The sequence below is a fragment of the Malurus melanocephalus genome, unplaced genomic scaffold (genome assembly GCF_030028575.1).
Source record: "Malurus melanocephalus ecotype Western Australia unplaced genomic scaffold, MMel_1.1 scaffold_87, whole genome shotgun sequence".
NCBI lineage: Eukaryota > Metazoa > Chordata > Aves > Passeriformes > Maluridae > Malurus > Malurus melanocephalus.
This window is the reverse complement of record NW_026623319.1, coordinates 1,857,881-1,878,160: the sequence shown is the minus strand read 5'-3', so window position 1 is coordinate 1,878,160 and position 20,280 is coordinate 1,857,881. Positions and strand designations below refer to the sequence as shown.

The 20,280-nt window shown below is 50.0% G+C and overlaps 1 protein-coding gene across 4 annotated transcripts in view; it reads left to right on the top strand.

The window, feature by feature from the left end:
* The window catches only part of RNF123 (ring finger protein 123), a 47,739-nt gene that overhangs the window by 8,622 nt on the left and 18,837 nt on the right, over nucleotides 1-20,280 (top strand). For all 4 annotated transcript variants that reach the window (XM_057368060.1, XM_057368061.1, XM_057368062.1 and 1 more), the window contains exons 8-31: nucleotides 239-325; nucleotides 824-891; nucleotides 1,773-1,898; nucleotides 2,619-2,733; nucleotides 3,553-3,657; nucleotides 3,784-3,909; nucleotides 5,045-5,137; nucleotides 5,329-5,402; nucleotides 5,853-5,970; nucleotides 6,427-6,526; nucleotides 6,965-7,026; nucleotides 7,116-7,187; nucleotides 7,851-7,971; nucleotides 8,757-8,858; nucleotides 10,020-10,126; nucleotides 10,657-10,855; nucleotides 11,430-11,575; nucleotides 11,765-11,848; nucleotides 12,156-12,263; nucleotides 14,872-15,049; nucleotides 16,080-16,154; nucleotides 16,554-16,641; nucleotides 16,899-16,986; nucleotides 17,117-17,201. In XM_057368060.1, coding sequence (XP_057224043.1) covers nucleotides 239-325; nucleotides 824-891; nucleotides 1,773-1,898; nucleotides 2,619-2,733; nucleotides 3,553-3,657; nucleotides 3,784-3,909; nucleotides 5,045-5,137; nucleotides 5,329-5,402; nucleotides 5,853-5,970; nucleotides 6,427-6,526; nucleotides 6,965-7,026; nucleotides 7,116-7,187; nucleotides 7,851-7,971; nucleotides 8,757-8,858; nucleotides 10,020-10,126; nucleotides 10,657-10,855; nucleotides 11,430-11,575; nucleotides 11,765-11,848; nucleotides 12,156-12,263; nucleotides 14,872-15,049; nucleotides 16,080-16,154; nucleotides 16,554-16,641; nucleotides 16,899-16,986; nucleotides 17,117-17,201 — 2,527 coding nt within the window. The remainder of the gene's footprint in view (nucleotides 1-238; nucleotides 326-823; nucleotides 892-1,772; nucleotides 1,899-2,618; nucleotides 2,734-3,552; nucleotides 3,658-3,783; nucleotides 3,910-5,044; nucleotides 5,138-5,328; nucleotides 5,403-5,852; nucleotides 5,971-6,426; nucleotides 6,527-6,964; nucleotides 7,027-7,115; nucleotides 7,188-7,850; nucleotides 7,972-8,756; nucleotides 8,859-10,019; nucleotides 10,127-10,656; nucleotides 10,856-11,429; nucleotides 11,576-11,764; nucleotides 11,849-12,155; nucleotides 12,264-14,871; nucleotides 15,050-16,079; nucleotides 16,155-16,553; nucleotides 16,642-16,898; nucleotides 16,987-17,116; nucleotides 17,202-20,280) is intronic.

The window sequence follows — 20,280 nt, the reverse complement described above, 5'->3', positions numbered from 1 at the left end:
GGCATTCTGGGGAGCCGCTTTGACAGAAATTGGAAGTGTCAGATGTCAGTACTCTTCTGACCCAAAAATAAGTAGGGAGTGGTGTATTTCTCTGAACCAAAGATCACAAGATTCATTCCTAAAGTGAGACAGAGTATGTGTGCTGTGTACTCCTGTTYCCCTTAAAGTTTATCTTGCAATGAGAGGAATCCTCTATGCCTGGTCTAGTCTAAGTCTCCTCTTTCATACTTTGGTGCAGGAAGGAGTTGGGGACACACCAGATTCATATGCCTATGATGGGAACAGAGTGCGAAAGTGGAATGTGACTACTACAAACTATGGCAAAGTGAGTRGCTGTCCCTCAGGAATGGGGTGGAGAGGAAGGAGGAGAAAGACTCCTGCTCACTGGATTCTGCTTGGCCTTGTGAAATGCCTCAAGCCTTCCTTCCTGTTTCAGTCTGGTCTTGGAGAGGCTGTGTACCAGCACTTGTCTGTACTTTAGGGGTGCTGGACAACATGTTGTCTTTGTTTAGCACCCCAGCAGACTGATGCCCAGCACAGTTCTGCTGCTGGTCTCTGGAAGGCTCTGATTCCCTGTAGCACATCAGAGCATGGTGCATTGTTKGGGTTAATATATATTCCTGGTGCCAGAAGGAAAAAAAGATCCCACTCAGGRGCTTTATGTGCAGCTTCCAGAAGTGGCTGAAAATGCTGTGAACTGCTGGGAGRAGGAGCTCTCTCTTCTTCAACCCTGAATCACAGTGGATTGGTTGGATTGCATTCTTCCTTGTGATGTGGGAAGACCCTGGAAATATGTTTAACCTCTTCTCTCCCTTTCCAACAGTCCTGGGCAGCAGGAGACATTGTCAGCTGTCTGATAGACCTYGATGAGGGCACCATTGCTTTCTGCTTGTAAGCATCTTTACCTGGTTCCCTGATTTGTTTATGTCTGTGTGTAACAGAAAGATTTCCTCGCTGCTCAGCAGGTTGCTGAGTCCTATTTCTGCCCTCTCCCCTTTATGTTCCTTGGTGGTTCTGGCCTTTGTTTTTTGCCTTGTGTTCAGAAACCATCTGAATGGGTTGTTGGGTCTCAGTTCMATTCAGTTCAGTTCAGTAGAGAGCATTTGGCATGAGTGTGCTCAGGCTACAAAGTCTTTATAAAGTTTGCCAGGATTTTGGAGGGAAGGGCATCTCTTGTGATGCTTAATGCCACTCTTGGCTTTAATTGATTGCTTTTGTGGTCAATGTAGACCTTGCCTGACCTAAATTCACAAGGAGCTGTGGAAAGGGTGATAAATCTCCAGCTTCCAGYTCCCATGCACAATGAGAATTGTTCTCTGGCCCTGGCCTGCAACAAGTCAGTTGAAATTAAGAACATTTAGATGGTCCATGTCATCTTTTATGGAGGAGTAGATTGAAAGCATTATCCTTCATTGCTGCCAGCATTAAACAGATGAGGCCAAAAAGTCACATGCTTTAAAATGTTCTAMTGCTTTAGTTATCATCTCACAGGGATTTGGGTTGCCCTTGAAGCTGAATGGGCTCTGCATATTTTCCAGACTCCAGTGCCTTCCCATGCTCATATGAAAATGGGAGTGCCTGTGTGTTTCCCATGGCTGCTACTCAGCAGATCTGTGACATCTGCCTGTGTGCTTAAGAGTGACAGGAGGCATGACTGACTGGTGTGTCTGTGTTGGCAAGTTGCTAAAGGGGATTGCAAATATCTGTATTGCCCAGCTGACCTCAGACCCCTTCTGCTGTGAGTAAAACTTTGTGGGTTTTCCTTCTTTCAGGAATGGCATATCGCTGGGAACTGCCTTTGATAACATCACAAGGGGTGCTGGAATGGCTTATTTCCCTGCCATCAGCCTCTCCTTCAAAGAGTCTGTTGCTTTTAACTTTGGAAGTCGTCCACTCCGATATCCTTTAGGTGTGGGGAGAGGAGGTCTGAAGGGAGAAGAGCTTGTCCTGAGACCATCTTTGGRAGCTCTAGAATGTACACACCTGACTGCAGTTCACTTTCTGCTGTCAGCACTTGTGTGCAGAGCTGAGTTAAGGAGAGAAGAGCCAGATACCTGCTCAGCTGGAGCAGAACTGCAGGACATAAACGCAAGTTTCTGAAATGAGAGTATCTTTCAKTTCTGAGTCAGCAGCTGCTGCTACACCTGGGGGCCGTGTGTTCCCAGGCACTCAGAATCCTGCAAAGTTCTTGCTCTGCAGTTTTGGAAACTCTAATGCTGCTATGCTGCTGAACCTTTTGGCCACTGGTCGCTTTTACCTCCCGGCCATACAGGACCTCTGACACGATATTAGTGTTGCCTGCTGCTGTGTGAACACTGAAGCCTGGAGCTCCTGTCAGTGCAGTCCTGGCAGTACCTGTTGATGGCTGTAGTGGGGGCTCCAGGTGGTCTTTCTGATGAGAGAAACGTTTCACACCAAGTGGAAGTGTGGTGTGAAATACTTGCTGCTTGCAGTATTGAGGAAGTGAGGATAAGAGCCTGTGGCTTATCAGTCATGCAGAAGGTACTGTGGTTTGAACTGTGACTGGGTATAAAGTAAAGCAGACTTAGTCTTTTCCTTGCGCTGACAAAAGAAGCCCTAAAAGGATCAGATTGCATTTTCCCTTAACACATCCCTACTTATCCAGTGGAAGGCTATCGGCCCTTGCAAGATCCTCCTGTGGCAGACCTGGTGAAGGCTCGGAAGCTGTTGGGCTACTTGAAGAATGTGATCCATGTTGGAATAGATGTGACGGTAGGCTGACATCACTGGGTGGATCTGAGGGGCACCATGCTGAGGGAAACGTGGTTCTGCTCTCCCTGGCACAAGCTGCCAGCTCGGATGTTTCCCTACACCCGAGAGACCAAATCCTTGCACGCTTTTACATGGGATATGTGTGTGTGTCTCTGGAGCTCTTTGGCTTGCAAAAAGGGCTTCCTGATAGTTCCAGGCCTTAATTTAAATCATACTGGGCTTTGTTGTTCACAGTCCTATAAAGTTTCCTTGCCAGTATTCAAGAGGTGATATTTTTCAGTGTCAGAACTGCTGGAATTGATTTTGCACCCTTGAAAGCAGTTTGTTCATATCCTAAACTTTTTACTAATGTCCCATTCACTAATGTGGTGAAATTCTGGCAGGTCTGCCTTGAGGATTGTTTTGGCTGTGGCACTGTTTGTTGGAAACATTGTTTTCCACTAGGGTGGGATATATCTGTTTATGCCCAAAGCATAGGGAATGCCATATGCTTTGTCTTGGCTTGAATGAAGGCCTGCTTTGCTAGTTGTCCTCATCTGTAGGTGTTCCCATTTACAAACTACCATGTAAATGTAACCCTTTTTTTAGAAAAACGGTGTCAAACCCCTGCATGTGGTTGATAGTGACATATGGACTGCACTGTAGCTTTCCAGAGGAATAGGCYGGGTTTCTTTGCCATCCTAAATTCCCATATTCAACATTTTTACTGCATAGGACAGCAGCAGTGGTTGCTCCAGGCCTGTGGTTCATTCAGTTGTTGGTGTGCAGGTGGATTGGGCTGGATCCAAGCCATGTGTTTTTCTGGATTTGTYGTTGCAGGAGGGAAAGCTGGTGGAGAAGGACACATCCATGTGGCAGCTGCAGGGAGAGCCCACAGTGTTGATTACATTAGCTCACATCTTCAATTATTTCTCCCCTCTTATGGTGAGTATTGCCTGCCCATTGCCAGCTTCCGTAGTGCTTGTTATTGCTCTTGCAAGGCAAAGTAAACCCCAGCTTTTCCTGGGAAGTGATGTGCCATGGAAGAATGACCTGGCTCTCTGTCTTCAGTGCAAGGTGTACCTGGTGGAAGATGTGCTCATGACCTTCCTGTTGAGCATCCTTGAGCGAGGAGGGGCAGTGGAAGCCCACCCCCTTATTCAGCAGCTGCTAGATCTCATGTGGCTTCTKATGGAGGTGAGTTGCTGGGGTGCAGCTCCCTCCCTAGGGATCACAGGGAGATCCTGGGAGGTGCTGAGGACAGGAACCTTCCCTAGAAAATGCTGGTAGTGTTCAGTGTCTTTCTCTTCTTTTTTCTTTGTGGTAGACCACCCTCTCAATTAGCTCATCTGGCTGCTGCTGCACACCCAGGCACTGAGGGTTGAATGCAGACACTGGCAGTGAGTTAACCAGGCATTTCTAAGCTTCTCCTACTGCTAAAGGAACTGATGATGGTGAATGACTTCCTGCTTCTGGGGACATCAAATTTATCAATAGGAATGGTCTTGACTGTTATTAATGTGTATGTGACTGTGGAGGTCTTAAGCGCTGCCACATGCTGAAGTGATTGATCAGAGTGTGTGGGACTGGGGYAGAGATGTGCAGTGCACTCTCACCACCTTCAGCACTGCTGGGCAAATCCTCCTCCAACTCCACTTCTTGTCCATGCTGGATGAGCTTACTCCTTCCTGGGACACTTGTTTGAGGCAGCTGGAAGCTGWTGCTGCTGGAGTGCTTGGGTGGTTACACAGAGCCAGTCACTTGGAGACAGCACGCCTGCCCTTTGGGGTAACAGTTAACAGATGTGGGCACCAGCCCAGCCAGCTGCCATGAGAAGTTCCATTGAAAAATGTCATGACTCCTTCAGGCCCACCATCTTTAGCAGTGAAACTGGATCATCTGGTAGGGCTGCTGTTTTTGTGAAAGAGTTGGTTCTCATTGTGCTGGTTGGCTGTGARTTGGACTCAAAAAGACAATCCTTCCATCATCACATTTACAAAAGAGTAACTTCCTTTCTGGAAAGAAGTGTCTTGGGTAGAGTCAGAGAATAAGAGGGCTGGTGACTGCCCAACAAATGGGGCCTGGGACTTCGGATTTTTGTAGGTGACTTTGGGGTTGGACTTTTTGCAGAAACTTGTTTCCTGTAGCAAAGCATTGGCACCAACTTCTGCTTGGACTCTCTCTCCTGTGGAGTCAGAGGGATCCTGTGGGTTCAAAGCACCTGCTTTTTCAGTTCATAAATGAATGCTTCCTTCCAAAGTCACACTCTGGGAGCTATAGCTGTTTCCTGACTCCTTGCTGTTGTTCTGCAATATATTTCTTTTTTTCTCAGGAGTATGAAGTGCATGAGTGCCTCAAGCAGCTACTGATGTCCCTGCTGAGGGCTTACAGGTTCTCCCCCATCATCCCAGACCTGGGATTACAAGTGAGTTTGCACTTCTGAATCCCCAGGAATCTGTGACTAGCCAGCTTCTGTTATGTCCCCTTGTCCAAAGGTACATGATGTTTTGGATTCTGTGGTTGTTTGATCCAAAGATGKCAGTTTTRTCACACTGTAGCTATTGGAGAATTKTATCTTCTGCAGATGAAGTAATTTTGCTTCTCCTGTTTTACTAGATCCACTACCTCCGGCTCACCATTGCAGTCTTGAAGCATGAGAAATCTAGGAAGTACCTACTCAGCAATGTTCTGTATCCTTYGTGTCTCCTCCTGTCTCAGTTTTCCCTTCCCTCAATAATGCAGGCAAGGGTACTTCAAGGATCTGTAGGTCTGGGGAGGCAGAAGCCACTGTGTCTTGGGAGGTCATTTCTTAGGCCTCCTCTGCCGGACACCGTTCCCTACTAACTCCTGCTTTGAGGAGAGGGAGCAGTSTTGTTTAGTTCACATCCTAGTAACACAGAGGAGTTAATTTCTACCTGACTGACCTCTCTTACATCCCTAAAAGAAAGCYACTTTCAGAGCAGTCCAACTCTATGGTAGCATTTGGGCAGCTGCTGTGATAGCCGTGAGGGGCTTCTGCAGGGAAGAAGCCTCTGGATCTTCCCTGGTGGCTTGGAAGGGGATCTCTCACTACAGCTCAGGAGACATGTCCTGTACCTTTTCCCGTTGTAGCTTCTGTGCATGCTTTAACTCCAGCACAGCTTCGATGTGCTCCGTTCCGTTGTGTTCTTCTACATCAAGAGCCCGCTGCGTGTGGAGGAGGCAGGTTTGCAGGAGCTCATTCCCACCACGTGGTGGCCAAATCGCTTCACCAAGGAGGTGAGTACAGGCACATCCCCCGAGGAGGCTGAGGGAATGTGGCCTGCTGTCTGCATCTTTTTCTGGCTGAGGAAGTCGGACGGCCCATGTTTCCAGCTGCATTAGGGTGMTGCAGAGCTGTGTTAGAGCTGTAGCTTGTTCACTGCCTTGTCATCTTTTTCGTCCCCTTAGAGAGAATGTTTGAGGTGTGATGCTAACCAGGGGAGGAGGGATAGTTTACTGTGACAACAGGTTTGGAAGGGAACCTCACAGTACTTAGGAAATCACTAGGTTGGCCGGGCTGTCCTCAGAAGATCTCCTGCCCTTACTTGTTACCAGTCTGGGGATGGTCTGTTTAGGTGTGCTGCCAGCTGCAGTCACACACTGGCACATTTTTTCAGGGAGTTTGTGCTCTTTTGGCAAAACATTTTCCCTGTGCAGTGATCTCCTGCTAATTAGTGTCTGTCCCCCAATCAGGGCAAGGAGAGTAAGGAGGTGAAGGAGGAGAGTGCTGAGGAGAGGTTGAGGCGTCGGGCATATGAAAGAGGCTGCCAGCGGCTCAAGAAACGCATTGAAGGTTTGTGAGGAAGGAGGGAAGTTGCCAAGATCCCTTTTGTGCAGCCAGGAGCTGTGTCCAAATCCCATTCACTACCTGAAGTATTCCTATGTTCCTGCCAGAACAGGCTGTGCTGCAGAGGTGGGGGCCAGCCATGCTATTTTCTGATGGCACATTCCGAGTGCTGCGACCCCACTGCACAGACCTACAACATCCCATCATGAGGCACGAGTATACCAAAACTCCTCTAAAGGGGCATTGTTTATCAGCTGTGGATCAATTTATTCCTAGATGGTGGAGGAGAAAATTCTCAGTGGGATTAAGCTTTCTGCTGTCACTGGTTCTTCCTGGCCCCTCTGCTGAGGAGGTAGCCTTTCCCTTGGTACCGCAGTTGGGGTTAGAGGGGTAGTTGCTCTCCAGTGCTTGTTTTCTGATGGCAGACGTGTGTCCTCATTTTAGTGGTGGAAGGGCTCCAGGTTCAGATTCTGAAGCTGCTGCTGAACAACAAGGACAGAGGAGGGGTAAGTGCTCTGTTCGTCTTTTGTAACAGTATCCTCATGTGACGTGCTTTTCAAGGCACAGATTTACCACCTGATTTTCCTTCTGCCAGGGGGAAGCCTCCAGATACATCTTCCTAAACAAATTCCGCAAGTTTCTTCAGGAAAATGCTAGCAACAGAGGGGTGAGTCAGAGGGCCAGCCTTCCTGCAAGCCTGGCCCTGAGGGCTCTCTGTACCTTGAGGCTGGGAATTCTGCCCTTCTGGCTGATTGATCCACTGGTGTCCAGATATGGCAGCAAGAAAGGAGGRGAAGATCTGAGGCTAGAAATCAGGCAACTTCTCCAAGTCCTATGGAGTGATTTGTAGAAAAGTGGTCCTTGACAAATCTTAGGTGGGAGCTGAATGTCCCTCGGGCTGCTCTGGCAGAATATCCCCAAAGAGTGGGACTGCTGGTTTCAGCGTCCTCTTCACTGCCTGGATGAGGATTGYTCTCTGGCCCTGGATAAGGCTGTTGACCTGAAGCTTTGGGAGGCAGGCATCCACTGTTGTAGGAAACCCTTCCTTCACCTGCATCTCTGTGTTCATCATCAGCCCCCACCTTTCACGGTGGACTGTGTGTGATCCCTCTTTCTCTGTCAGACCAGCTTGTTGTTCAAGTGTCCAAGACTTCCTGGAGGTGGAAGCTGCTGCCCACCATCACGTCTGGGCTCTCTGCCAGAGCTGGAAGCTAGAGAGGCTAGCAAGCATCTCTGAGAACACAAAAGTTTCTGCCTGTCCTATGTAGCCCTTTGGACTAAGATGCACTTTCACAGCTGCCCTGATGCTGGACTCTCATTCTTGCCCTAGAACCTGACTGTGTTGTGCCCGCCAGAGTACATGGTGTGCTTCCTGCACCGGCTGATCGCTGCCCTGCGCTTCTTCTGGGATGGCCACAAGGCAAAGACCCCAACTGCCCTGAGCAGTGAAGGTGAGGCCTGGGGGAGAGGCTTTGCAGGCATTTCTGTGGTAAGGACAAGGTTTGCCTCTTGGCAGTGCTTTCCAGGATGCTGGAAATTTTAGGTCTCTAATGAGCTTTCTGTCACCCTGGGAAATTCCTGTATACGGATCTATTCCAGTTAACATCCAGATCTGAGACTTGCAAAGGGACAGCTGTGCTGTTTGCTATTCCCCCTGTCTGCTGTGAACCAGAGTTTGCTATTGCCAGTGGGTCTGTGCAGGGCAGCTCAGTGATCCTATAGTCAGAGTCTAGAGGACGAAATTTGCCTGTTTTTGTGGTTCCCCAAACAGTGGGATTAAGGGGAAACCAAGTGCCAGTTGCTTTCCCACCCTTAGACCCCGACTTACCTGTGCTGCCATGATCTGCTTGGCTTTCCATTTTCTTACTTTAGGCTGACCCTTTCTGTAGATTCAGTAAGTGCCTTACAATCCCTGTGGGACTAAGTGACAGAGCCGGAGTAGCCAAGTGGAGAGGTGCCAAGTTTTGCCCATTTACCCCAGTGACTGTGGCTGGAGGGAGGAAGTGCTGGCAGACTTGCTGTCAATGGCCTTTGGTTACTCCTGTCTCTGCATGGATCCAGCTCCATTGTGGAAATCACCTCTGCCTTRATGGCCTGTGCTTTTATGACAAGAGAAGTTGTCCCTAAGTGTTAGTCCTAAATGTGGATCCTGGGGTCTGCTTTAGGGGTCCTTACATGTCTTTGTGGATCCTGTGCATGGGACGTGGAGGAAAACAAATTTCCTCCTCTGTTTTAGAAGCCTATGTCCCTCCTCAACTCTTCTATAATGGGAAGGTGGATTATTTTGACCTTCAGCGACTCGGTGGTCTTCTGTCTCATCTTAAGAAGACTCTGAAAGGTAAGTGCTCTCATTGCCAATACGTGAATCCAGGTCTTGGCTGAAACTCACCCAAGAGACATTCCAGGCAGGGAGCTGTCAGTAATGAATTTTCATTCGATTCAAGGAAGAGAAGACCTGAATTTTAATGAGATTCAAGTTACTCTGGAGAAGGCACCACTCCTCTTGGGTGGAATGTCCTTTGAGTTAACAGTTTGCTGTTTGTTTTCCTGAATCAGGCATGTGGCAGTTGGAGGGAAGGGGATAGTCTGGGAATATCCCAGGTGTGGGGCTCTTGCTGCACCACAGCTGAGGGTTGGGAGCTGTCAAAACACTGACCATCAGTGGAGAATGCCCAGGGTTTACTTGCTGTACCACTCTGGGCAGRGAGGAGCACCCTGTGTATGTACTGCAGCTGTGTGTTTGTGTGCATCCCACTGCTCTGGCATCAGGCTTCCGAAGCCTCCCTTATGGAAGGGTCAGAAACCYCTCGCCATTCCCTTGGACTTGGTTTGTCTCTGGTTTCTGCTTTTGGCTCAGATGTCTCTTCTCCTTTCCCGGTATGTTTGCAAGATTAGGACCATTTTCTGTGTCTCAGGTTGATCCCTAGCTGTTCAAAATTTGATTACTTAACTTGAGAACCMCGTAATCTCCTCTGGTCTCCTATCAAGATATCCTGGCCAGCTTTAAAGACAGAGCTGTGGGCTGAAGAACACATTCTTCAGGCTTTGTACAGTGAAGCCATCAGCACAGCCCTCTTYTGGGTATGAGTCTCAGTCTGGATCTGAGGGACACATCACAGGACAGCACTGAAGACCTGGATGCTTAAAAGATGGTCTCAGGCAAAGAGTTGCCATTGCTGCACTAGTCCAGTTTGGCCCTRGTGGTTGTCTCTGGTTCCTGTTATCCTTTATATCCTGTTATATTTGTTGCTGGTAGGACCACGAGCAGAAATGGGTSCTGGGAGAGCAGCACCCCTTGCTGCTTGRTTTCTGTTCTTTTAGTGAGGGCAGRTCTGTTCCATGTAAGGAAGCTTGGGACAGCTGAGCTTGTTCTGGTACAGCATCCAGCTTTTTTCGTCTGCTTCTCTGCTGCTGAGAAGCAGGAAAGAGGATAAGCTTCCATCATGGGAAGCAAAGAGTGGCTCCTGCATTCATGGCTGCTTTGGTGTGCTTTGTGCAGATGACCTGGCTGCAAAAGCCAATGTCCTGATTGACCCTGCAGAGCTGCAGGCAGTCACTATGGATGATCTTGATGAAGATGAGGAATCAGCAACATCAGCAGCTCAGGTGAGTTGTGTTATTCTTTTGTGGGGGTCCTGGTGCTGGGGCARCAAGTTCAGCCCCTGGCTGGAAAGGCTTTGCTTTAGAGGAAGGCAGTGTTGGGCCAGGACTGTAGCCAGCCCATGGGCAACCAGATGAACAGCTGCACTTGCATGAGAGTCTCTGGAGATCAGGCTGGTTCTGGGTGCACCAAGTCCGAGCAGCAAAATTTTCTGTGCCCTCCTCTCACTACCCACTGAGCTGAAAATGTCACCTCCTCTCCATGGCTTGCATTTGGCATCATGCAAGGCAACTGTGGGCAGAGAGCTTCTTGCTGTGCAGGTCTGCTGCTTGAGCCTGGCATGTGCCCTTGGAGGAAAGATTTACCCATTTGCTGCCCTGCTGGCCCAGCCATGATAGGAAGGGTGTCTGCTTATCTTCCAGTGGCCACTGTGTGTCTATACCAACATCCTTTCAGGGGCAAAGGAGGAGCAGCAGGCAAGGGAGGAGCAGTTCCAGCCACAGCTGGAACTGTTTCTCTTTTCATTATTTTCCAGTCCCAACGTCCCTCTGCTGCCCTGGCTATTGGTGGAGCTCTTGCCAGGCCTGCCTGGCTCAGTTCCCCCACCCTGGGCCGTGCCAACCGGTTCCTGAGCACGGCAGCCGTCAGCCTGATGAACCCGCGGCGGCCCCTGGGCGCCCTGGAGAAGATCAAAGTGCGCACGCTGAGCGTGGAGCAGCGCACRGAGGAGGACAGTGAGTACTCCTGCTGTGTCCTGGCATGGCCCAGGTGGGCCCTGGCAAAACGACATCTTCCAGCTCCCCAGGGGAATGCAGACCTTCCCAAGGCATGCTGACACCCAAATGACCCCTTTGCCATCCTGAACATGACACTGGTGATGTTGTCACTCTTTGTGTATAAGAAGATGCTGTCTTGGTTCCTGACAGCACAATGGAACTACGCAGGGAGGTGGTTCAGAGGCAGCTGTGGCCACGTTTGCTCAGAAGACCAGCTGGAGGATGATGTGTGCAGCAGCAGCACTGCTGCTGTTGGGGTGGATCAGGCAGGCTTCTGAAGCATGTACAGGGCTTGAGGAAGTGGAACTCACATGGCCTGGTCTGTGTGAGCAGATCTGACAGGTCATTCTGATGCAGGCAGCAAGATGAAAATGATGCGGTAGTGTGGTGTCTCGTGAATCACATGGGCTGGGAGGGAGCTCTGTGTTACAGAGGCACAGCAGGGGTTTGGCTTCAGAGAGGTGCAGGTAGAAGCTGATGTACCAAAAGGCCTTACTGAAAACTTCTTTCCTGTCTTGGGGATGCATTGCAGTTGAAGGCACCCATGGAAACGAGGGTCTCTTACTGGGCAGACCCGCAGAGGAGCCAGACCAGCCCATCACTGAGAACTCCCTCCTGGAAGTCTTGGATGGGATAGTGATGATGTACAACCTCAGCGTCCACCAGCAGCTTGGGAAGGTAAGTGGCACATGCTGTGCAGGAATCCATTACCTCAACATCCATGCTTCTACACTGACTGTTCTCTGCTTTTTTAGTGACTGTGTCTGCCCTGTCCTTCTGCCAACCTCCACTGGAGTTTTGGTTGCATGCTTACATGTTCAGTGGGTAAAAACCCCTAATTTATTGTTGAAACCTGCTGCTTTTCAGATGGTTGGTGTGTCAGATGATGTGAATGAATATGCCATGGCACTGAAAGACACAGAGGAAAAAATCAGCCGCTGCCCAAAGAGGGTAAGAGCCTCTGTATTCCCAGCTTACTTCTCTGGTAGCCTCAGTATCTGGCAGAAAAGGTGAGGTGCTGCTGCCCAGCTGTACCAGCATCTGCTTCAGGTGTTGTGGGGTTCAGCTGAGACTGATAAGGGCTTTTTATAGCACTGACTCCCACTCTCTCCCCAGAAAGGCTGCTGACCCTTTCCTCACCATCAGTATTCCCTAGCTAGCCCCAAGGTGGTGTATGTTACTGCATTGTTTGTCCAGCACTGAAAAGTGTTCTATAAATGGCATGACATCTGCCCTCACATCTCTGCACTCTTTTCAGAGGAGAGACATCCACGAGGAACTGCTGAAGAGCCAAAAGGTCTTCTCCGAGAAGCTCAACCACCTGAGCCGACGCCTCGCTTGGATAAATGTCACCATTTATTCAAAGGTGGGCAGGGGCAGAGCACAAGCAGCTGAAAGGAGACCAGTGTGCCTCTGCACGTCTGCTGCTTGGCTCACGTATCACAGGTGTCATTTTCCCYGGTGTTGAAACAATGTCAGTGATCTCTGAGGCTTCTTTTTCCCTTCTTGTGTATCAGAGACTCCTTCCTAGGCTTGGGCCCTCTCCTGTGCCAGGCTTGGTCGCATAGTGTTTCTTAGGACACAGCCCAGCCTGCTCTGAGCTGAGCATGGTGCTGTAGGCTTTCCCTTAGGGCACTGCAGACAGAAGGGTGCTTGTTCTCAGGACATGTCAGAGGGTAGAGGCTACTGTGACCCATTTCCCTGAGCTGTGCTGTGTGTCACAGGGGGATTTCACCACTGCAGCTCTTCAGGAATCTGTGGGATCCAAGCCAAGGGGTTCATGTTCAGGTGTTCTCCCGTTCTTCACTTTGTTTGTGTGCAGAGAGTGTATCCTGCATTTACTAATGCAGTGGYTATTGGCACAGGTTGTCCCTTTCCCCCTGAATTCGCCATTTTTCCAGGATAAAAGCTCTGGTTCTGTTTTCTCATAAGCAGTTTTGCTGATTTTTTTKCCTGTCTTCCCTTGCCCTCTATATTGCCTTGTGCTATCTCTCGTGGCTTTTGTGTGTCCCGGCATGTAAACAGGAGGGTAAGGAGAGTTCTTATGAACATGTCTGGCAGAGCTGCAGTGGCTGATCCTGACTCATGAGCTCTTTCCTCGTCCTCCCCTTCTCTCTTGAGCAGGACTGTAAGACAGAAGCTCTCCAACTGTATTAGCATAGCCTATGCTCGCCAGAAAATAATCCCTTCTTCCCACACWACTCTGGAAAGGCTGAGGGGCATCACCAGGGTGCACTGCAGGTATCGCTGTGCTGCCCATGCAGAAGCACTGTTCATGTCTCTGGATGATCCACTGTCACACTAAACCAGGACTGCAGTGTCACCTTTCTTGATGAATCAGCAGCATCTGGGAGTGACGGTTCCAGCCTCCCCTCTTTGTGGTTTGTGCTGCTATCCTGGCCTGCAGGGAGAGCAGGAATGTGCCCCAGGAACCCAAGGAGTTTTTGGAATGTGGCTGGACTGAGGAGCTTTTGYCTTCAGGGCTCTGTCTCACAGCCATCACAGGTCCCTGCTGTTTCCCAATGGATGCATCCAACCAGGAGCTCCTGCATCCCTGGGAATGGTGTGCACTGGAGGCTCACATCTGTATGAGTGTTGCAGGCACTGCTGCTGCTTTTGGAGAGAAAGAGCCTGGTTCTGTCTAGGGGTGAAATCCTGTTTTGTGCTGAGGTGTTCCTGCTTTGTAAGAGGCTGCTGCTTCCTCAAGGGAATTAGCCACTGATTTATTCTGAGCTGAGGGGTTCAAGGTTAGACAAAAGGGAGTGCTACAGCTTAAAAAAYATTCTTAGTTTTAAAGCACTTCATTCTGCTTCAAAACATCCCAGTAGAAATTACAGCTTATTTTATTACAACTCTATTTATCTATCACACTGGGAAATCACATTTTTGTATTCTCTTGATATAGGTTTTCTTCTAGCTTGGCAATACCTGAAAATATGTTTGAGGTTATCAAGTCTTAATAAAGCCAAATGCAGGTGTTTTTTTTTTAATTTTAATGTTGTCTGTACAGTTGCTTTTTATCTTGAAAGTAACAKTTTGGCTGAGATGTATGTCAGTGTCAAGAAAAAGATGTCTGTTAGTCAGTTTAGTTGATATGCACTAGTTCAGGCTAATTTACAGAACAAACCCATGAAAATCTCCCAAAGATGGTAACAACATGCTTTAGAAATACCATTAAKCAAATGAAATGCCTTATCTGCCCCTCTGATTTTAATTTTTTCTTAAATTAGAATGTAACCCTTCTAAATCTATTTTTATGCAAGTACTATTGCTTATACTGGTTCTTGGCATTGCAAGATATGAAATAATATTTCCTCTCTTTATGGCTTTGTTGGCGCCCATTTTTATAGCTTAAAGTTGTGTAAATGCCCATAATTTTCCTGTTTTTAATTTAGGGCCCTCTGATTTTTGTTTAGAGAGACAAGAGGCTGATGTTTTTCAGGACAATAAATCTGCTTGAATGACTGGCACAAAACCTGAAAGGCTGTGGCCGCCTATTGCAAAGATCCCAGTTACTGTGAGCTTTCAGCCTGTTCCCATTTAATCCCTACAATGGACCAGCTTTCTTTCCAGCAGATTTCTGGAAATTTCTAGTGCCTGCTTTCCTTCAGCAGGTCCTTGGAATCAAAACTCACAYGCTAATTTGCCAGGCCTGTGTGGTTACATATGTTCTGACAAGGAGTCGTGCTTGGAGGGTCTCAAGGCTTGGTGAGACAAAACCATTTTACTGGGGAGAGTCATGCTCTGAGCTTGAGGTTGGTGTAGAGATCTCTGATTGTTTCTTCAGCTGACTCTTCCATGGCTTTATGGAAAGACCAAATGGCACAGATCTGGTTACTGAACTTAAATCAGTAAGATGTCTGAGCACATCTCTAGTATGGGGATATTTCTGAGGTTTGAGTGTGATGTTGGTTGCTGTTTCTCCAAAGAGAAACTGTCAGCTGAATGGGGCTGGTTGTGTTCTTTCTGGGCAGGAGAAGATGCAGGATATCTACTGGCTGCTTCGAGTGTGCATCCGCACCATCGAGCACGGCGACAGGACGGGCTCACTTTTTGCTTTCATGCCAGAATTCTACCTCAGCGTGGCTATGAACAGCTACAGTGCACTCAAGAACTACTTCAGCCCTGTCAACAGCATGGAGGAACTTCCAGGTGAGGGAGTGGGGACRGCTTCCTGATTCTGGCCCGATAAAATCTAAAGCAAGCCACATCCTTATGGGTGAAGCAATAGTGAAGCACCTTCCTTTCTGTGTCTGTTCCTGGTTGTGATGTGCTGCACCATTGCATTGTCTGAGCTGTGGGGCAGGTGCCGAGGCTGTTCCCTGAGCTCACAGCCTGGTGAGCTGTGGTCATTGTGCTCAGGCAGGGAGCTCATGCCTTCCCTGAAGCTGTCACAGGGCTGGCTGCAGTGAAAATCACTGGCAGCTATGGAGTGTGTTCTGGAGGAGGTAGCAGGAATGAGCTGGGATGCTGTAAGATGTGATTGCCTCAGCAGTGTCTGCCACAGCCTTCAGGTTTCTGGGTGGGAGAGGATGTGCCATGAGTGCAGAAATTGAGTCTGCTTTTGAATTTTCTTGGGATTTGGAGATGTTCCTATGGAGATGACCACCCACTTGATTYCAAAAGTCTGTGTTTCGGTGGATTCTGTCTCTGCACATTCTGTGCTTTCCTGACTAAATGACCTTGTTGAGTTCTTAGCAAATAGTTTTGTGCTTTCCAGAGCCCACGAAGGTAAGARAAGCTTCTATTCCCACTAACAGGACATAGCTGAAGTGTTCACATTCATAAGTGGGGGCTGTGTCTGCTGTTCAGAAAGCAGCAGAACTGAACAGTAGCAGATTTCTTCAGGCCCTGCAGGCTGGACATGGCTTTTGTGCATAGATCTGGGGTGTTCTTTGTGTTGCTCCTGCACCAGGCACCTCTCCCTTGCCATCCAACACGATTGTATGGTTTTGTCTTTCTCTGAATAATTGTTTCAGACTCTGCAGACTGAGGCAAGAGGCTTTCCTGGAAGTATATGTATCTTCCCAGCTCTCTGTTTTGACAGCTAGACACACAACAAAGCTGCAGTTAACTTAGCAGAAATTAATTCCATGGCCTGTGCCGTGTCCACAGGAGCACTGGCACCACAGTGCTGCCCCTCAGGCTGGTGCCATGACCCCGTTCCCTCCTTCCCCTGCAGGCTACGAAGAGACCCTGATGCGCCTCGCTGCCATCCTGGCCAAGCATTTTGCTGATTCGAGGATTGTGGGCACAGGTGAAGCTGCATTCCTCTTCTTTTGTGGTGATAATGTTGCAGGTCTGGCCACTAGCAGTGGGTTACCAGGCTTCTGTTGGGATCTGTCTGCTGCATCTGTCGAGTTCTTATGGCTCTGCATACAAAGTGAGGCTGGGCACTGCCCTTATCCTGCTTATTGCAGGTGTAGATACATGACCTAGGATACYCTTTTGAGAACAGGACTCATGTCCCAGCTACCTGCATGTGCACTCTGAAGTTATTCCTTGGCTGCCTGAGCCTAAGCATGTTCTCCATGTCAGCAGAGACAGTGTGCCTCTACATGAGGGCCAGTCCCTCTCAGCCACTGGCATTCAGGTACTCCCTGGTGTGCTGCATGTCCTTGGGTGCCTGGCCTAGTCCCTTCTCATTCCTCCTCAGACATCCGGGACTCCCTGATGCAGGCGTTGGCCAGCTACGTCTGCTACCCCCACTCGCTGCGTGCTGTAGAGAGGATCCCAGAAGAGCAGTAAGTGCTGCCCTGCCTGTTCCTGGGGAGCTGGGGCAGGGCTGGGGTGGTGGCAGGGCTGGTCAGGGAGTAGGAGGGCTACCAAGCACCCCTGAGGGTTCACCAAGTTGCAGCAGAGTGGTGGAGTTGATCGGGAGCCTTCTGTRTCCTGTGTACCAGTGGCTTTGCTCTACCCCAGCTCCATGGGTCCTGCTGTGTGTCCTGTTTACCCTCCTGTTCCCAAACCCTGTGGGCTCACCTGTGTCCTTGTCTGGCAGGCGGATCTCCATGATGAAGAACCTGCTGGCTCCCTATGAGCAGCGACCYTGGGCACAAACCAACTGGATCCTCGTCAGGCTGTGGCGGGTGAGCATCCTGCATCCCTGCCCCTCTCAGCACCTGGGGCTGATGGGACACTGAACATTTCATTTTCCAGGAGCAGCAAAATTCGAGTGTTTTTCAGCCTCTTAAGATCTTTCCTTACCTCTTTTGCCAGGGCTGTGGCTTTGGGTACAGATACACACGGCTCCCACACCTGCTGAAAACCAAGCCTGAGGATGCCAGCCTCCCCAGCCTGCAGAGTGAGTGGGGCAGGGATGGGCCTTCAGGGCTGTGATGGGAGGACCAGCCTCTTCCCTAGCAGCCACCCTTACTATGGGTCAGGCCAGCTGTTGAGATGGCTGCCGAAGTAGGGTGTTCCTGGCCAAATATCCAGGCCTGATTTTTACAGCCTGGCCATCCCCAGCCTCTCCACTGATGATTCTTGCGTGCCAGATGGTGAATTAGATCCATCAAAAGTAAGGGTTCAGCCCTCCAAAGGAGAGGAGAGGGGCCCAGGACTGCCTCCTTACAAGAATTTTACCCTGGGAGAAGGCCCTGTGATGTCCACAGTGAATAGCTGCTGCTGGGAAGAACTGTCATGTTTGCCAAGCAGCAGGTACCCTGTGAGAGGGAGCAGGTACCCAGGGAGACAGGGCACTGGAYGAGTTTACAAGCAAAGGAGTGTTTTACCCTGGCATCTCTCAGAGCCTGGCAGAGCCTGTCCTTTGGGACTGCACTTTGCTTCTCAGCACTGCCACTGAGCTGAGGGGTTTCTCAGCTCTGTTGCAGCTGAGAAAGGTGTGGGGGGAGAATTTGCCTTTCTTGAGCTGAAGGACATATCACCAGCTTCACCCTTTCAGGCTCTGGGCCTGTGTGGATACATTCCTAATCCCCTACTGCTGTAGAAAAGGCTTTGTGCCAGACTTTGYCCCTGGAGAGCTGCACAGGGTTGGGGCACAGAAGGGCAGGTGGCACATGGAGGTGTGTGCTGAGCCCCGTGCAGGGAGCTGCCTGTGTCCTAACAGCACTCTTATTCTCTTTTCTCTCTCCTGCCCGTGGTGCCCAGGAGATCTCTCTGTTGCTAGTTTCCAGAGTAAGTTTGTTGTGTGACCCTCTCTTGTCTGGTGAAGTAGCTTTAGAGAGCTCCCTGCTTCCCCTCTTCTGCCTAGAGAGACCTTCCTTTGGAAGCAGACAGCTTCACAMGTGATGGTTTTGCTCAGTTCCATCCCGGGGAGAAGCCAGTGGTGCCCMTGTGGCAGTCTGAGGCTGCATCATGGACTTGTTCTTGCATCTGTTCCACCGGGATTCCTTCTGGGGTCAGAGCCTTGCCAAAGGTGGTGCCAGCCTTGCCTTCTTCTCATCCTTGGAGGCCAATGGAGAAGCCCTGGCACACATGCAGGGGGCACCTCATGTCTGTCCCCTCACCCTGCTGCACAGCCCAGCCCTCGAGTGGCTGCCACCATGCTGTGAGCTGGGGCCATCCTGGGGAGTCTGGGGCAGGAGCAGAGTTCCTCAGCTGTCGAGGCCTCACTCCACACATCGTGAGGCTCCGCACAGTCTGAGCCCAGAGTGGGCTGTGCTGGCTCAAGGGACTGGCTCTTGGGAGGCCTATTTTAAGGCTCAACCACATCAATAATWAATGCTGATTTAATTGAGGAGGGACAGGGGACTCCAAGGTGTCCTTGAGATGCTGCCCAGGGAAGGAGGAGATGACCTCCCCTGCATTCACACCCATCAGTCTCTTCACCTTGTTGAAATTTGAGCACTGGCAAAGACAATGGGACAAACTGCTGAGCTAAGGAAATCTCTGTTTGTCTGGGTCAGCTGCTGCAGGCCAGTCTGAAGGGAGTGTGGGCAAATGCTGAGTCTCTGGTGCTYCAGCCTTGTCCTGCTTTTGGGATGCTTCCTTGGAGGACTGCACAGGAAGGTTTGCTGGTGCTGTCTCACAGCATCCATGAAACACACAGAGCACAGACCACCTGCTCTCCTCCACTTCCTTTTGCCTGCGTTTACCAAAGGTGAGCTGTGGATGCTGCCTGACTTAGCCTGAGAGGGGCAGAGGCTGAGAAAGGCCATCTGTCCCTGCTTGCTCCCAGAGTTATTCCTTRGCTCTGCTGGCAGTCAGCAGCTCTCATGCAAGCAGAACTCTGTCTCCAGTGTGGCTGCTGAGGGCAGCAGGCTGTGTTCAGAGCTGGGGTCGTTGTTCTGCAGGGACTGGTTTTGCTTTCACCATGGCATGTGGGCCAGGCTGGTGCTGTCCCAGCATAGCAGGAGCAGCAGCAGTGGCTCAGTGCCGGGCCCAGCCTGGCTGGGAAAGGCAAGAGCTGCAGGGTGGTGCCAGGTTGTATCACAGGGCTCCTCTGCCCCAGGCTTTCTGCCCACGCACCCATCTAGAGCAGGGAAGGTGGGTGGGACCATGGGATCATCTAGCTGAGATGTTGTGCAACATGGGCCAGAGACTTCACCCATGGCCCCCTCCCAAGTCCAGCAAATTGCCTAATCTACAGAGGATTTCCAGRAGGAGATCCCACCTTGATCTGACARCACCAGAAGCATCGGCTGGTAGTAGTTGAGCAGTCCAAGCCCTTCTGATGGTGATTGCTCACCCTCAGAAATAAATCCATCACTTATGATTCCTGATGGGAGTCACATAGTCATAGAATGGTTTGGGTTGGAAGGAACATTAAAGCTCATCTCCAACCCCATGCCATGAGTAGGGACACCTTCCACTAGACCAGGTTGCTCCAAGCCCCATCCAATGTGGCTTTAAACACTTCAAGGGATGGGGCAGCCACAGCTTCTCTGGGTAACCTGTGCCAGGGCCTCCCCAGCCTCACAGTGAATAATTTTGTCTGTTATCTAATCTAAACCTGCTCTCTTTCAGTTTGAAACTATTTCCCCATACCTAACTTCACCTTCTGTCCTCCCCTGCTGCTGCTCTGCCTTTCTCTGCTTTACAACATTTTATTCTTCAGAAATACTTTTGTGCCAGGGTAAACTTACTACTCACCTTTTCAGTGGGGAAAAACACGTGGCCTCTGTGCCTTATTCAGGAAGGGGTTTTGCTTTTCTGTGAGTCCTGTGGGGTGCTCACCCTTGCCATGTTTTTAGCAGCCCCAGAGGTTTTGATGTCATGCTGGTGGGAACCCTCCCTGATGTGCCAAAGCTCACATTAGCAGGTTTGCCAGCTTTGCTTTGGAGGCACACACAAATCCCAGGAGYACTGGGCCATCCTGATGCCTCACACTCAACCTTATGGATATCTCATCCCCCAGCTGCTGCCTGCTTTCCTTCTGCCCCACCCTGCAGCCTTCCCTTTGGTCCTCTCTAAATGCATTT